This window comes from Carcharodon carcharias, chromosome 11 (genome assembly GCF_017639515.1).
Source record: "Carcharodon carcharias isolate sCarCar2 chromosome 11, sCarCar2.pri, whole genome shotgun sequence".
Lineage (NCBI taxonomy): Eukaryota > Metazoa > Chordata > Chondrichthyes > Lamniformes > Lamnidae > Carcharodon > Carcharodon carcharias.
This window is the reverse complement of record NC_054477.1, coordinates 93534573-93552323: the sequence shown is the minus strand read 5'-3', so window position 1 is coordinate 93552323 and position 17751 is coordinate 93534573. Positions and strand designations below refer to the sequence as shown.

At 44.0% G+C, this 17751-nt stretch overlaps 1 protein-coding gene across 3 annotated transcripts in view; it reads right to left on the bottom strand.

The window, feature by feature from the left end:
* The window catches only part of LOC121284395 (ferroxidase HEPHL1-like), a 124870-nt gene that overhangs the window by 79358 nt on the left and 27761 nt on the right, over nucleotides 1-17751 (bottom strand). For all 3 annotated transcript variants that reach the window (XR_005944476.1, XR_005944475.1, XM_041199833.1), the window contains exons 3-7: nucleotides 11552-11764; nucleotides 10852-11031; nucleotides 8667-8921; nucleotides 3931-4099; nucleotides 73-212 (exon numbers count right to left, since the gene is read on the bottom strand). Coding sequence is in view for 1 of the 3 variants with exons in the window: in XM_041199833.1 (XP_041055767.1) it covers nucleotides 73-212; nucleotides 3931-4099; nucleotides 8667-8921; nucleotides 10852-11031; nucleotides 11552-11764 (957 nt within the window). In the remaining 2 variants the exon portion in view is untranslated. The remainder of the gene's footprint in view (nucleotides 1-72; nucleotides 213-3930; nucleotides 4100-8666; nucleotides 8922-10851; nucleotides 11032-11551; nucleotides 11765-17751) is intronic.

Sequence of the window (17751 nt, the reverse complement as noted above, 5' to 3'; positions counted from 1 at the left end):
AAATAAAAACAATCATTTCTTTGCTTTCAAGTGACATAAACAAAGTTTTAAAAAGCAAATCATATATAATACCAAGTATTCCTAGATGTTCCTCCATATGTAATCGATTTTTTCTAGTGCTAAAGGTTTCATCAATATATTCAATGTAACGAACTTTCCAGTATTCTCCTCCTATTCTATCAATGCTTCTCTTGAAGAAAATCTCAGAATCACTGCAAGGAATTAAAAGTACACGTTACTTTAATTGCCAAGAGTCTGATGATTTTTTTTTAAAGATTACACTTTTTTCCTACAACAATATGTGGAAGTATTTTTGCACTGGCAGAAGTACTTGTTGAGATGTACAAAAAGATCTTTCACCTGAACATCACTTTGCACTCAACACCCAAATGGCAGATAGGAGATGGCTGGGAAAAGATGTGTTAAGTTGTTAAATACAGAGAACAGGTCACCAACAGACCATGCACCCACCTCCACTTCTTCACTGCGGCAGATATCATGAGCTAGAATTTCCAGCACCTCTGCCGGATGGAAAGTCGGCCGGCAGCTGACTCACCTGAAAAAAAGCCACCCAACAGTCATAACACACTGTGGACGGGCTAAACAAGGTGATAGTGGGACTACCACCCCCTCAGTGGGAGAAAGTCCCGCCCTCAAGAGCCGTCAGCTAATCTGATTAGCCGACAGCTCCTGCAGTCCTGCTGGTGCCAGAGCTCAGTAGTGGGCACTGCTGGGACTGCAAGCAGGCCCAGGAAGAAGAGAAGATGGACACCAGAGCCAGGTAAGTCAGGCCTTTTTGGGCGGGGAGGGATCGGGCAGCCAAAGGAGCGGGGTGAGGGAGGGATGGGGGCTGGGTTTGGAGGCCAGGCAGGAGGGAACGAAAGGGAGTAGAATTTTGTGGATTGCCCCTAAATAGCACAGGGCACCGCCACCAAAGGGCACACCTCCTTTCTTTCCTGCCTTTTAAACAGTTGTGTTTAAAAAACAGACTGCCCACTCCCACCCGACTGCCCACACTAACCATATTATGGCATAAGCAGCATATTATCCAGGTCAACCGGCTTGTTAACAAGTTCAATTGACCCTTTATTTATTTATAAATGGTGGGCAGGCTGCCAATTTCGGTGTTACTGTGTTACAGGGGCAGCTCAGGAGTGGGTGGGATGGTGGTGTGCTTGCCGCCTGTTGTATTTCATGTGTGCCCCTGCTGAAAACACACCTGGCAAGGGGCCATAAAATCCAGCCCAGGGCATCCGAATGTCTCATCATGGGAAGGCGGGACGCTTCACCATTATATTTAAATCGGACTCCTGCAGTGCAATAAGGGGTCTGGTTTAAAATGCACTGCTGTTGCACAAGTTTCCCAGGGCTCTGGATGTATTTAAAACAATACTTGAATGAGGTTGCATGCCTCAGATTTTAACAACCATGTGGATTTAACAATTGTGGGTTGGGCTTCCCAGGGCTTGGGAAACACAGCAGCTGAAGGGAGGCGAGAGCTGCTGGCTGCAACAATTAAGTCCTTTTTGCAGTACTGCTTGTGGGTCAGGAGAAACAGGAGTGCTTGCTTTCAGCTAACCTACTGGGCGGGGTTTTATGTTTGTCGGGCAGGGGCGTGCCCAACCTGATCAGACATAAAATCATGTGTGATGGTGTTGGGCAAGCGTTCCGATGTCATCGTGCACTCTCGCGATCTTTAGGTCAGAGGGCACGCGCAAGAGTCGGCAGTGCGCCCGCCTACAACTAAGAGGCCTATTAAGGCCCCTAAGCAATTAATTATGTTGTATTTTTTGCTGCCCGCTCAACTGTAGCCTTTGCATGTTTTACAAAACCCCATCCACGTGCGGGATGAGGTTTCCAACTGTAAATAAAAAAATGGGAAAAAAAATTTCTATTTCATTTTAAACATGTGCCTCTTGCTGTGACTGAGTCACATGTGAGGATATGTTTATATCATTTATTAAATCTTCATTTTCCTTTGTCCAAATCTTCAGCTCCCTCAGCGCAGACTTCAGCGCTCGCCCTCCTCCAGCCCCCACCTGTTAATTGGCCAGCCAGCGTGAATTCGCAGTAGGAGACCCATCGCAGGCGGTGGACCTTTCCCTGGCTGTCTCCAAGGCTGGCATTTTAAACCCCTCCCCTGGAATTTTGATGGAGTCTGACCTGTTCTGTTAGTAGACCTGGTTCATGGCACTTCAGAGGAGTCCTGAATCACAAGGGAACCAAGGTCCCAGGTAGCAACCAACAAAAGCCATTCAACATTCTCTGAAATATATTGCCTCCTTACCTTCTCATAAAGCTGTCAATCACAGCCATTCATAGTGTCAAGGTTAGTAGCTTTTATCTACTCCTGACCTCTTAACCTTGTGTAAATAAACACACAGGCGTTGGACTTTCCTTTTGCATCTTAGGTTATCTACTTTATTTAATGTTCCTTGATAATTTAAGTTTGCCTTCCTAATTCTGTTTTGATATCTCTCTGAATCTCTTCATGTTCTCTTTTGTCATACTCTAATGCTGTTCTCAACTTAGCAATGACTTTCTCTTTGCCTTCAAATTTTCCCTAATATCTTTATTGATCTATGGTATCTTATGGTGACATGTTTAGTTTATTCTTATATTTAACATAATAGATTTTTCCTGTATTCTGGTGAATACCATTTTAATTGTTTAATTTTTAACTGTTTGTCAGTATTGTTGTCCATTTTATTTTCCCAAATCCTATTCTCAGCACTTCAAAATCAGTGTTTCTCCAATCTATTATCTTGGTCTTGATCATGCCTAGGTCTTTCTCAAATATAATCCTGCAATATATTTTCATCACCATTGCCACAACATTCCCCTACTCTTACTTTTCTTATCTGCTCTGGTTTATTCCCCATTCCTAGATCCACTGGCGAATCCTCCCTTGTTAAATACTGGGTTAGAAAGGAGTCCTGTACACATTGCAGGAGCTCCATTTATTTAACCCTTTTACCTACCTCTTCCGGCCAATTAATTTCCTGGTAGTTGAAATCTCCCATGAAAATTATATTTGTTTCATTCATAATCATTTTCCTAATTTTTTCCATATTTTTCTTCCACCTTCCTTCCACCATTAGGTGCACTGTAGACAATCCCTCATAATGTGACTGATCCTTTTATATCTCTTATCTCTATCTAAACATCCATTTCTGTCGTACTGATGGCTGCATCACTTTTTTCTACTGTCCATAATAATACAGCTATATCAACTCCTCTTTTTTCCTACTCTATCTTTTTGAAATATATCATACCTTGCACTGTTTAATTCCCAGTCCTGATTTTTCTACAGCTATGTCTCAGTAAATCTGACTACATCTAGCTCCTCACAACATATTATTGCTACCAGTTCCCCTGTTTTATTATGGACACTGTGATCATTGCCGTACAGATGGTCTAACACATTTTTAACAGCAACTCCTCTCACTTTATTTTTAACTGTCTTTTTACACTCCAATTCTTGGGCTTTATTTACTCCCTGGCCATTTATATTCTCCCTTAATCTAGTCTACTCTATGCCCGCCTTTCTTATTTCATTTATATTTAAGCTTGTTTCGTCTCTTATCAATAACCCCCCCATCCTACTGATTTGAAGCCTTTGCCACTTCCATATTTATCCTTTTCGCTAGGGTACTGGTCCCATTCCATTCAGGGGGAGCCTACCTGATTGGTACAGTTCCTTCTTACCCCAGCACTGGTGGTAGTGCCACATGAAAAGTTATCCTCTTTCACACACCAGCCCTTTGGCCACTTGTTAATTCAATTGGTTGGTCTGTGTCTATACCAATTTGTTTATACATCTGTTTATAAATTAGCTGCATTTATGAGGTGGTTTGTCCAGAAGGTTCAAAAGTGCACACAGATTTTTAACCAATATTGAAATCACAGATTGATTAATTTAATAATTACCTTCCTTCTGCATCTAGTGGCTGACCGTTAAATAAGTTCTTGCCTGTGGGAGCATAATTCCACTTCTCCATTTCAGCTGCAATGAAGTACTTTCTCTCTTTACCAGTAAGTGTAGTTTCTGAAGAATTGTGCCTACATTCCTCCACAACAAACAACGCCTGCATGCCAGCTAGAAAATAAATAAGATTAGGGAATGCAAATCTTAAAATGTTAAAACTGCACCATAATTCAGTAAGTGAAATGAAATGGGCAAACGTTTTCTTCTAAGAAAGCTGCCTCTTGATGCTATAAAACCAGGAAATGCTAGAAATGCTTAGCTGGTCAGGCCGCAGCTATAGAGGGAGAAACAAAGGCCAGAATTTAATGTGAAGGCAGTGGCACCATGCACCCCCACCACCACTCCCTCCACACCATCCCCTGGCTGAACTATGTTACTAAGGGTGGAATTTCCCACACCCGCCAGTGATGGGAATCGTGACAAGTGGGAGCACTTAATTTGGTAGGAGGCAAAAATTCTGTTTCCCGACGACAGGGAAAACTATGCGAATTTCAAGTTGGATTAAAGGTGGGTCGTGCCAGAGGCCGACTGGAGCAGACCAGTTATCTGGAGGCGCTTTCCATGGTGACAGACCAGGGGCCAACACTCCAGGTAGGCTTTGGAGCCCTCCTTGCTTGCCTATCTTCAGCTGATGCTGCAGGCCACCCTGGGAAAGACAACCCCTCCGCAATGGTGGCCTGGCTGCTAAGAATGTTCTTATTTTAAAGTTAAAAATGTTGGAGAGGCGAAGTGCCTCAAAATGAAGGTGCCCTCACTCTCACTTACCTGAAAAGACAGACGTCTGCTTCTTGACTTGAATAGGAAGCCTGCCCTTTGGTGACTAATTGGCCAAGTTGGGGAAAATCAGTCAGATGACATTCCCCACAGAGTGAGAGATTCTAGTCCCATTTGACCTTAAATTCAGGCTTCTGAATCCTGCAGGGAAGTTCTGTCTGTTAACTCTGTTTATCACTCCACCACCCCCTCCAACCCTGGGAGTTCTGCAGGATTGGCAATGAGCTGGGGGAGATGGTGGCTCGAGTGGTAATGTCACAGGCTTGGTAATCTAAAAGGCCAGTGAATGCCCTGGGGAGACAGGTTGAAATATCACTATGGCAGCTGGTGGAATATAAATCCAATTAATTAATTTTTTAAAAATCTGGAATGTAAAACTAATCTCAGCAATAGTAACCATAAAACTAGCACTAATTGTCATAAAAACCCATCTGGTTCACTAATGCCCTTAGGGAAGGAAATCTGCCATCCTTACCTGGTTTGGCCAACAGTGACTCCAGACCCACAGCAATGTGGTTGACTCCAAAATGCCCTAGCAAGCCATTCAGTTGTACCAAACCACTACAGAAGAATCAAGGAGGAATAAAATGGGATGGACCACTTGGTATCGACTTAGGCATTGGAAGGAATAATGGCACATCCAGCCCAGTCAACACTGCAAAGTCCAACCCTGCAAAGTCCTCCTTACTAACAGCTGGCTTGTGCCAAAATTGGAAGAGCCGACTCACAGACTGCAGCACCCTGACATAGTCATACTCAAGGAGTCATACCTTACAGCCAATGTCACAGGTACCATCCCTAGGTATGTCCTATCTCACTAACAGGACAGTCCCAGCAGAGGCAGCAGCGCAGTGGGATAGTCAGGATGGAATTTCCCTGAAAGTCCTCAACATTGACTCTGGGCTCCATGAAGTCACATGGTATCAGGTCAAACAAGGGCAAATAACATCCTATTGATTACTGCCACTTCCACCACCCCCCACCTCAGCTGATGAATCAGTACTCCTCAATGTAGAAGACCACTTGGAGGAAGCACCGAGGGTGGCAAGGGCACAGAATGTACTGTAGCTGCAGAGCTCACCATAAATGGTACAGTAGCATCATTGCTGGCAGAGCCCTCAAGGACATATTTGCTGGACTGTGTCTGCGGCAGGTGCTGAGGGAACCAACAAAGACCTACTAGACCTTGTCCTCACCAATCTACCTGTTGCTGATGCATCTGTCCATGAGTGTATTGGTAGAAGTGATCACCGCACAGTCCTTGTGAAGATGAAGCCCCACCTTCACACTGAGCAGATCTACCATCATGTTGTGTGGCACTACCACTGTGATGAATGGAATAAATTTAGACCAGATTCAACTGCTCAAAGTGGGCTTTCATGAGGCGCTGTGGGCCATCAGAAGCAGCAGAATTCTATTCAATCACAGTCTGTAACCTCATGGCCCAGCATATCCCTCACTCGACCATCACTATCAAGCCAATGGTTCAATGAAGAGTGCAGGAAGGGCATGCCAGGAGCAGCACCAGGCATACCTAAATAGGAGGTGTCAATCTGGTGAAGCTACAACACAGGGCTATTTCCATGCCAAACAGTGAAAGCAGCATGTGAGGGGCAGAGCTGAATGATCCCACAACCAACAAAGCTCTGCTGCCCTGCCACATCCAGTCATGAATGGTGGAGGACAAACAGCTACAGAAGGCCACAAACACTCCAATACTCAGTGACAGGGGAGCCCAGCACATCATTGCAAAAGGCTAGGCTGAAGCACTTGCAACCATCTTTAGCCAGAAGCACTGAGTAGATGATCCAACTCAGGCTCCTCCTGAGGACCCCAGCATCCATCACAGATGCCAATCTTCAGCCAATTCTATTCACTACATGTGACATCAAGAAATGGCTGGGGGCACTAGATACTGCCAAAGGCTATGGGTCCTGACAATATCCCAGCAGTAGTATTGAAATCTTGTGCTCCAGAACTAGATGTCTTCCTAGCCAAGCTCTTCCAGTGTACCTACAACACTGGTATCTACCTTACACTGTGGAAAAATGCCCAGGCATGTCCAGTCCATAAAAAGCAGGACAAATCCAATCTGGCCAATTACTCCCCCATCAGCCTTCTCCCAATAATCAGCAAAGTCTTGGAAAGATTGCAAGTGCTACCAAGCGGCACTTACACAGCAACAATCTGCTCACTAATGTTCAGTTTGGTTTCTGCCAGAGCCACTCAGCTCCTGGCTTCATTACAGACTTGGTCCAAATGTGGAAAAAAAGCTGATCTCAAGAGGGGAGTTGAGAATGATTGCCCTTGACATCAAGACAGCATTTGGTCAAGTGTGGCATCAAGGAACTCCTGGCAAAATTTAAATCAATTGGAATCAGAGGGAAAACTATCCACTGGTTAGAGACATACCTGTCACAAAGGAAGACGATTGTGGTTGTTGGAGGTCAATCATCTCAGTCCCAAGGCATCACTCAAGGCAGGAATTCCTCAGGGCCTAGGCTCCACCATCTCCAGCTACTTCATCAATGATCTTCTTTCCATCATAAGGTCAGAAGTGGGAATGTCCGTTGATGATTGCACAATGTTCAGCACTATTCACAATTCCTCAGATACTGAAGCAGTCCATGTCCATATGCAACAAGACCTGGATAATATTCAGGCTTGGGCTGACAAGTGGCGAGTAACCTCTGTGTCACAAAGTGTCAGGAAATGACTATCTCCAACAGATTCTAACCATCTCCTCTATACATTGCTGTATAGTCCACCATCGATATCTTGGAGTTACCACATACCAGGAACTGAACTGGACCAGCCATATAAATACTACGGCTACAAGAGCAGGTCAAAGCCTGGGAATTCTGCGGCGAGTAACTCAGCACTTGACTCCCTAAAGCCTATCTACCATCTACAAAGCACAAGACAGGAGTGTGATCGAATACTCTCCACTTGTCTGGATGAGTGTAGCTCCCACAACACACAAGAAACTCGACATCATCCAGGAAAAAGCAGCACAATTGATTGGCATGCAGCCGCCAAATTACACACCGACGCACAGTGGCAGCAGTGTGTACCATAAACAAGATGCACAGTAGCAACTCACCAAGGATCCTTCAAGTGAACCCTCTAAACCCACAACCTCTACCAAGGACAAGAGCAGCAGACACTTGGGAGCACCACCACCTGCAAACTTCTCTCCAAGTTACACACCATGCTGACTTAGAGCAACTCACCGTTCTTTCACTGTCACTGGGTCAAAATCCTAGAACTCCCTTCCTAACAGTGTTATAGGTGTACATATACCACAGGACTGCAGCAGTTCAAAAAGGGGCTCATCACCACCTTCTCAGAGCAATTAGGGGTGGGCAACAAATGCTGGCCCAGCCAGCAACACCCACATCCCATAAAAGCATAAAAAAATTCCCAACCCAAGATCAACCCCATATCCCACCCAACATTGACACCACCCTTTCCCCCACCCCTCCCAAGATCTTCTTGCCCACCCCAGTCTAGACCTACTTTGTCATTAGGTTTCCATGACTTATTCAGCATCCACTGGAAACCAAGCCTGTCAATCAGACTGGCTTCCAGGCATGGAGCTGATCAGTGACAAACTCCACAGGGTGCAGGAGAATCCCAACATCCAGCTTCCCTGTGCCTTTAACAACCCATTGCTCCCAGCAGGTCAGGTGAGTTAAAATCCAGGCCAAGATTTAGCAGCATAACCAACAGGAGCCATCTCACCGTCTTTGGGCTCTTGGTATCTAACTACACAGTGTTACTAAGATAAATAATATTTGAAACATAATTTCAAAAAATCTCTCAACCATTAATTCCTCTTCAGCATTCCTTGCAAACAAAATGGAAACCAATCCAGTTAAGAGTCAAAAAACCAGTGTCTCACCTTTAATATGGTCATTCACTTGGCAGCTTAACAACCATTTTCCAACATTTCTGGAAACCATCTGTACTGTGACAAAGGTAGCTGGGAAAAGACTAATGACATCTACTTTATGACCTTTGTTAATGAGAGTCTGGCCATGAAAATACGCTGAGTGAATATCAACTTCATTTCCTATTGAAAACAAGTGCCAGGAAACAGACTGACCACTGCACATGTTCAGCCCGGGTAAATTTCCAAAAAGAAAGCCGTTGATAGCTGAGGAGTCAAAACAGAAAGTTTAAAATGAGGCCTTGGAAAGAAACATTTTAAACCTTAAAACACTGCCAAAATATTTTTGAAAATACAGATTTGTTTCCTTGCTGTTTGTTCAGTCATTCAAAATCCAAGTTGGTGCCATGATTTAGCAATGTGTAAAGTCAGATTATTGCGCAGTTTACCAGAGATGCTAAAGATAAAAACGTAAGAAGCTTAGATTGGCTCCAACCCCTCGAGAACTGTAGGCCAAATTCAAGTTTGAACTTTCAAAATCTTAGTGTAAGTTTTAATTCACAACACTGCTATTGTACTAAATTAAAAGAACAGAAATATTCTATCCATGTATACTATACTGGAAGATGCAGCAGGACATTAGATTTATGTGCCGCATCATGGTATTGATGAATATATTGATAATATTTGGAGATCCATTAATGTGTGTCCTGCAGTGCAGTTAATAAACCATGAGAACTTTTATTTCTCTTAATGTTCACCTATTTTTGAACTTTTGAACTTAGTATGAAGACACTCAATAAACATTCCGCAGGCAGGTCCATGAGAGAGAAGGGTGGGACAGTTGGGTTGTTGATCATAAGGAGGCAATGATGGGTAAGTTGATGGGCCTTTGGTGAATACCAAGAAACACAGCTATGGGCTTATTGAAGAGGGACTGAAACCTGGGACAGTGACAGCTGAAGAAGAATAACAACAACTTGAATCTATGTAGCACTTTTAACATAGTAAAACATCCCAAGGCAATTCACAGGAGCATAATCTTAAAACATCCCAAGGCAATTCACAGGAGCATAATCAAACAAAAATCGAGAGTCGATGAAGGAGACAAGAGAACAGGAGTCCCATTTAATAGTGCATCTAATAGGGGGAGAGGTAGACAGGCAAAGAGGTTTAGGGAGGGAATTCCAGAGCTTACAGCCTAGATGGCTAAAGGAATAGCCTCCAATTATAGGGTAAACAAAGTAGGGGATGGACAAAAGACAGGTGAAAAGCAGAGTTGGAGGGGGTTTTAGGGCTGGATTAGATTGCAGAGACAGCTAGGAGCAAGTCCAATTAGGAAGTTGAACACAAGGATGAGAATTTTAAAATTGAGTTGCTAAACTAGAAGCAACACAGGGGTGTTAGACCAGTGGAACTTCATGGAAATTAGGATATGGGTAGCCGAATTTTGGATGAGCTCACGAAGAGAAGATGAATAGTGCTGGTTTGAGGCAGGATTATAGGAGGATTAGATTATAGAGAAATTATATTATTGATGACAGGAAGGGGCAAAGACAAGAGAGAATAGTCTGAGGGGGCCAAAAGAAATAAAGGGAGCTGGTAATCGTGGGCTTGGCTACTAGTTAAAATGCACAAGTGAATGGAACCTCAGGTTCTACAGGTATGACAGAGATTAGGAGAGACATGAAGATAAAAGTAAAATACTGCGGATGCTGGAAATCTGAAACAAAAACAAAAATTGCTGGAAAAACTCAGCAGGTCTGACAGCATCTGTGGAGAGAAAGAGTTAACGTTTCGACTCCAGATGACTCTTCTTCAGAACATGTCCTGGTTGTAAACTGGCAACAGGGAGGACAAAACATGAAAAATCCTAATCATGAAGTCCGAGGCCCTGTAGTGGGATTTTTGCAGCCGAGGTGGCTTCAGCTTGGAGCACCCACAAATATGGGTACACTCTGCACCCAAATTACTGTGTTTTCATCTCATATAATAAATAAATAAATAACATCAATGGAAAATCACTGCAAATTAAAGCCTAAGGCAGCAGTCAACTTTAAATCCAGAGACTATAATAACATCCACGCCCATATTATTCATTTACTATAATGATGCCCAGGTGTAAAGCACTTCTTCAGAAATGATAAAGGTTATTACAAGATAAGTAATGAGCAGAAAATCAGATAAAAATACCCACAATGCATTTTGTTGCTTTCCTGAAAAGCTTCATCATCTTTGTCAACTGAAGATGGCAGAGTGCAGTACTTATTTATATTATCATCTAAGTACCAACTCAGATTCTCATCCACCACACTGAACATCACGACAAAGTCCTGGTCAACATCTTTACGTTTCAGTGTGACATCATCCAAAATTCCTGTAAACATTAAAGCAGAACAAGGAACTCAGTCTGAAGTTAGGAAATATGTGTTTTGCATATTCACATGGCTAAAAATACAGGTCTCTCTTTATTTAGAATATCAAATTCTGCTCATCTGTTAATTTACACACACACAATCCACTTACAAGATAAAAACAGAAAGTGCTGGAAAAACTCAGCTGGTCTGGCTGCATCTGTGGAGAGAGAAACAGAATTAACGTTTCGAGTTCAATATGACTCTTTTTTGGTTCAGCAGTAATTTAATAGGACTAAGTACTTCAGAATTGCCTGGAGAGCAAATTAGAGCTATTAAGTGAGAGAAATCTAGTCCCTCAAACCTTTCTTCTGTAACCCTGGTCTGTGAATTGTTTTACTTTGAACACCAGTCAGTTCTAAGACCTATCTAAGTCCAACCTCTTAAAAAAAGAAGTGTTATCCAAGGTAAAGATTTTAAATAAGTTTTGAGACCTAGAATGGAATATACACAGACAGTTCAACAAAGAGTGATGTACAGTACCTTTCTTACATGTTAACAGCGCTCCAATCAAACCTGAGGAAATATCCCTTGGAGCATCCACATGGGAATGGTAAATCCAAGTTAAACAAGCGGAGTCAGAATCTGTCGGTGCATATTCTTTCTTTACTATCCATGTGTATAAGTGGCTTCCTCCTGGTGGAACAGCATCATCCATCTTGTGTTGACCTGATGTACGATCAGGATAAAAAGCACCTGTGAAAAAGAACAATTTTGTAACATGTATACTGATATCTCAAAGAGAATTCATCAAAAAATTAGTGTATTACAGTAAGTTTGCGTCACTATTGATTTTTGAGGTGGTTTCAGAAAATTAGAAATGGCATTGTAAACAATCACTAAACAAAGAAACAACAGCATCAGATGGGAAAAGTGTTAGAAAAGGGGAGAAACAGATAGAAAATGCTTTTATGACCCAACCGGTAAAGAAGAAAGCCAATGATCTCTCTGCAAGAAATGAGGAAGAGTGTCTGCATTTTATGAAGTGCTTTTTTACAATTTTTTTGGTGCGGTGAAGAGTTCCTCTAAATAAAGACTAGTCTCAGATCTTCATCATGAAGCAACATCCAGCAGAATTAGAATGTTTCCAACCACACTAGAATTATCTCACATATGTCTCTATCCTCTGATTAACAGGAACTAGCAAATGTGATCATTCGGAGCAATTCTAAATCTAATTGGTAATCTTAAAGCTGCGTTCTACTTAGCTGATTGATGGCCAATAAAGATTCTAAGAAATTTAGTTGTGAAGAAATAAGGACAACCAGAACTGTTCTGGAAATTACAAACATGTAAGGAAGAAAATTGATTCAAGCTCTTTTCTGGCCCATGATGTGTACTCTGCCCCTGCCCTGTTGACACAGACTGCAAGCAAACTTTCTGCTGCCTCCTCATCTCAATGACTCCAGCATGCAGCCCAGCACGGAACGCCCTGCCAACTCATCACCCTCTCAACAGGGGACCCAGCCTCAGTCTCTTAAAGGCAGCCTGTACCTCTTAAAGGGGAGCTGCACTCATTCAACAGGAGCTGCTGCAGGCTGTCTCTGGAAGACTTGGCTGGAAGAAAAAGTACAACAGGTGGAGCAATAGGCAAGAGGTTTTCAGATATGGTGTGGAAAGCATTAGTCCAGGAGATGGAAAGAAGGAAAAATGCCATATATCAGCAGAGGACAGGGGGCCCTCAAGAGAGCAGGTAAGCAGTGAGGTCAACATGAAAGGTGTGGCACTGAGGACCTGACAACAGTGCTGGTCAAGGCCAGTGAATGCATCTTCAAATGACCTCTCCCACCCACTGCTCCACCAGCATCTCACTCTGCTCAATGCACCACAGCCTTATCACCACAGCCGTATCACTCACTCATCAGCAATCAGGACTCATGCCTAATGTTCAGGTAGTCCACCTCACACTGTCACATGTGTCCCAATGCAGTCAGCCTCACACCCACTTCTCACAGCTGCTACACAGCTCCAGCTATTCCGCTATTACAAACAAACAGTGTGACACACTCACTGACATTCTTCCCATTCTTTTGCAAGAAAAGGTGGCCAATAACCATGGGAGCAGCAGAGAACTTGATGGGAGAAAGGCACACTCGCATCGACTGACCCCTCTGGATGAGATGGTGCTCCACATCGTGGGGCCACCTGTTACTGAGATTGTTGCATCCATTCAGACCATTCACGATGACAGTCTATTCCTACTTTATGCCCCTTTTCAAATCCCACTTCACCCTCAACCTGCTTTCTGGCATGAAGTGCAAACTGCAAACGGCAATGGGTTTCCTTCCCTCATGCCAAACCTTCCCCTGCTGTATTTATGCTTTCAGGTATGCAAGAACTGTCCCCTGACCAGTCACAGAAACCTCAAAATGAAGGGCAAGAGCTCCACCAGAAACCTGATACTGGCAGCCACCAGCTCAGATACTGCACTGTGTGAAGGGTCAGGATCTGCACATGGTGAGTCACCGTGTCCAAGTGGGCTGCAGCCAAGTAAGGAGGAAAGGATAAATCATGTGTTAGCTCACCACAAGACAAGATCGCAGCCGAGTCCTGCTGCAGAGGATTCAAATGTGGACTTCGATGGGCAGCATACAGGAGAACACTGATCAGCATGCACACCGAGATACTTGGTGCATAGGCAGACCTGCCAGAGAGTCTGTTATCACCAGCAAGGAGCATGGAAGAGTCTGACACCAGCTCAGCATGGAGGATGGAGCCCATTCTTTCCAGCATGAAAGTGGTGGCCAGCTCCATGACAGCTCTCCCCTGCAATGATGCCAAGATGCAGAATCTGGTGAACGATGTCTCAGTTTCCACTGCAGCACAGGCTGAAACCACCCAACATCTCAGTGCTGAAGTGGAAGCTCAGACTGATGTCCTGATAGCCATGTCTGTTGCCTTGCAAGCCCAGCTTGGTGCCATCGTGGCTGTGGATCTCAATGCTCATAAGGAATTGCCAGTTCTCACTGCAGTCCAGCAATTTGTCCTTCAGAAAATTATTAGGATTGCTGGGATGTTGCCTCAGGGGAGTGGCAGCAGCTCCATGGAGGTTGAACCTGCTACCCTTTCTCAGGCTAACAGCTTTCGTGTTCCCGCTGCTGTGATTCTGACACTGCCCTTGCTGTTGCCCGTCAGCCAACCAGCCCAGACTGCTGCTGCCATACCAAGGTGGGGCAGCCTGAAGCCTAGTCCACAAGGCCCAGAGTTGCTCAAGGTTGGCCTCTAGATCATCTGTAGCCTCCCTCAATGAAAGTCAGCAGTCTTCTGCGAGTCATGCTGCAGTCACTGAGGTAGCTTGGTATAGGCGTACTAAGACAGGTAAAGACAATCATAAGACAGGCCCTAAGGGGAAGCTTTGGGGTGAATATTTCAGTTTTGCGTGTATTATTGGAAGTGTTATTGGATAAAATTGTCGTGGAATGTTTTTATTGTGGGCTTTTATTTTGGGATTTTGGTAAAGAGCTTGCTGTGATGAGCAGATGGGTTATAAGGTTGGGAATTGGGAGCACTGTGATGTGGGGTCGGGGTATCTGCTTACACATCACATCCAGAGTGATGGGCTTCCTCTGCCTCTTCCCTATGCACAATGCTTCCTCTCCTAGCTGCCTGTGCTCCATTCCCAGGAGGGGCTGCAACTATAGCCCCCTTTACTGAAACATGCCTTTTCCTGACAGGCCAAACACACTTCCTTAGCCAGTTCTGTGGAAGGGTCAACTCTTTTCTTCTGCGCCGATGCTGCCAGAGCTGCTGAGTTTTTCCAGGTAATTCTGCTTTTGTTTTAAACTTCCTTAGCCTCCTTGTCAAAGTCCAGCAGCACTCCTTTGAAAATCCAAAAAGTTTGCAAAGCTCCTCCAATTACACAGGACATGGTACTTCCACTAACTCTGCACCAGCATAAGTTAGTCAAAAGCATCTCACCTGGAAGCTGGATAGTGTGCCCTTTAAATAACAAAATAACACTAACGGGGATGGTGGGGGTGGGGAGGTGGGGAGGTGGGGGGGGGGCGGCATGCAGCTGAATGCATGTTGACGTGGAAGTGATTATGTGGTTAAATGGGCCTGCTGGGTCCAAAAGGGCAGATTCTGCCCCAAATCAGCATTAGGGGTGCTTGATGTTATGACCTGCCACTCTGTGTGCCACCTGTACACCCACAACGCTCCTGCGCTAGTATCTTTCAGTCAGGGAGCACCTTGCAGGACACGGCATAAATGACTGGAGGTGTTCCAGCCACCAACTTGGAGCTCAGAGCTTCCATAGCACCAGCACCAGCGGCCATACTAACATGTTATAAATGTTAAGCACTAATGTTATTTGCAGCTTTAAGGTGCTCTACAGAGTTATGTGTTTTCATTTTTGTCTAAGTTAAAGTTTTAAAGACAGAATTTGGCTGTGTCCTTATTTGTTTACATTCACTGCCATTTTTAAACTGCTTTTTTTTTGAGTTTTTTTAAATTAAAATCTGATTTTCAATGGCACTATTCAAGCTACACACACCTACCTTGTGAAAATAGCAAGTGGTGCAGATGAACTACCATTTCTCATTATATCTTTGTGCACTCAAAAAATTGAATTACATGTAAAAAAAAAATGTACTTTAACAGAGAAGCTCACTGATTTTTCAAATAAAGTTAACATACTATAGTCTACACTATAGTCCCCTTTACAAGAAAGGAGAATTGGAATCAGTAGGAACAAGGGTATTTCAGATCTATTTTAACACATCCATGCACTGAGTTTCAATTTGCGTAATGTTAAGTTGGTCGCTTTACCCATGAATAGATCTGCCTTGATTACTGTGGACAGTCTCAATTTCATCCTGTTGAAGTTGGCTTTACCTAAGTCTAGGGTATTAATAATTGTTTTGCACTTCTCCTTTTCAAGCACTAAGATGAACTCAATCATATTAACCTTACATTGATTGGGTGGGTGTGCACCTGACCGAAAGCACGTGAAATTGCACGAAATGACATCGGGATCGCGCACATGAGCAATATTGAGGTCGGCGGGCAGGTGGGGAGTCGGAGCTGCTCCTGCCAACAATTAAAAAGCCAATTAATGCCAATAAAAACCTATTGTCCATGATTTCACGTTGCCTGTGCGATTTCACCCTCGTCTCACTGGAAAAACGGGTAGGCGGGCAGCCAACATGAAATTGCGTTTGGGGGCCAATTGCGGACGGAAACACACTTTGCGTCTGCTTCTGGGCCCTCCAACTTGGTGCACGCGCCAAGCATGAAATTCAGGCCATTAATACCATTAGATAAATGTTCATGCAGCATTAGGCTGTTAACTAAATATGCCTGATTACTAAAAACTGAATCTAATATGACCTGTCCCTTGTTGGTTCTAGGACATATTATCGTGAAAATCTATCCTGAACAAACTCAAGGATTGCACTATCTTTCTGACATGTGCCAGTCTGCTTACCCCAATCTACATGGAGGTTCAAACCCCCCATTAAAAAGAATCTGCCTTTCCTATATTCTTGTCTAATCTCAGCATGTATACATTCCACCACTTCACAGTCACTCCCAGGAGGCCTGTATAGAACTCCCACTACAGTCTTAGATTCTTTTCTATTTTTTAATTCTACCCGTAACAGCAAAATGTGACTCCACAGCATGGTTGGTGCCAGTGCTAAAGAAACCCATTAAATGTTGGTCAAACTGCTACTGGTCCACCATGATTGTAAAAGGTGTACTGGATGTAGGTGTACTGGAAGCATGAGAAGGTGGCAGATTATGGCATCAAACTGCATCTAATGCTCTACTCTTTCTTGGAGTCGAACTCAAGTTCTGTCGAAGGGTCATGAGGACTCGAAACATCAACTCTTTTCTTCTCCGCCGATGCTGCCAGACCTGCTGAGTTTTTCCAGGTAATTCTGTTTTTGTTTTGGATTTCCAGCATCCGCAGTTTTTTTGTTTTTATTATTTTGCATCTAATGATGATTTGACACAAAACCTGGCTTTTTGGACCTCCCTGTTTAAAGGGATAACCATGGGGTTAGGTGCTTTTGACTTTCTTTTGCTGCTGCACAGTGGGTTGAAGTACTGTGCTTTGTGTAATTGGAGGAGCTTTGAAAAGTTGTTGGATTCAGGAGGGAATGGCGCTGTCTTTGACAAAGAGGTCAGAGAAATTTGAAGGCCTGTCAGCAGAAAGCCTGCTGTCACTCATGAGGCCTTTTGTTGCAGTTCTCCTGGATTGCAACACAATAAGGGCATTGAGTGCAGGTAGCAGAGAGGTGAAGCTGTGCACAGAGTGAGGAGGAGGAGAGCTTTCAAAGGAATGCTGTACTCACCAAGGCTCTTCAGGGAACACATTTCCTACATCCAGGAGCAATGTCCCGAGGTAGTTACATTTCACCAAGGAGGTGGTGACTGAACTGTGCCAACTCCTACAACTGGATCTATGGCCGGACAGCAGGGTGAGGGTAGTGGTGCCAGTGGTGCTGCCAGTAGCTGTGAATATCCCAAGATTCTCAATTCCTATGTCCATGGATCCTTCAGGGTGGGAGCAGGCAATGTTTCCAACATATCACAGTTCGCTATACATCACTGCATTAGGGAGGTGACAGAGGCCCTGCACAGGAGAGGGGATTTCATCATCTTCTCTCTTACCAGTGGTTTTTCCAGGCTTGCGTGTAGGGAGCCACTAACTGCACAGATGTAGCTGTGCAGGCCCC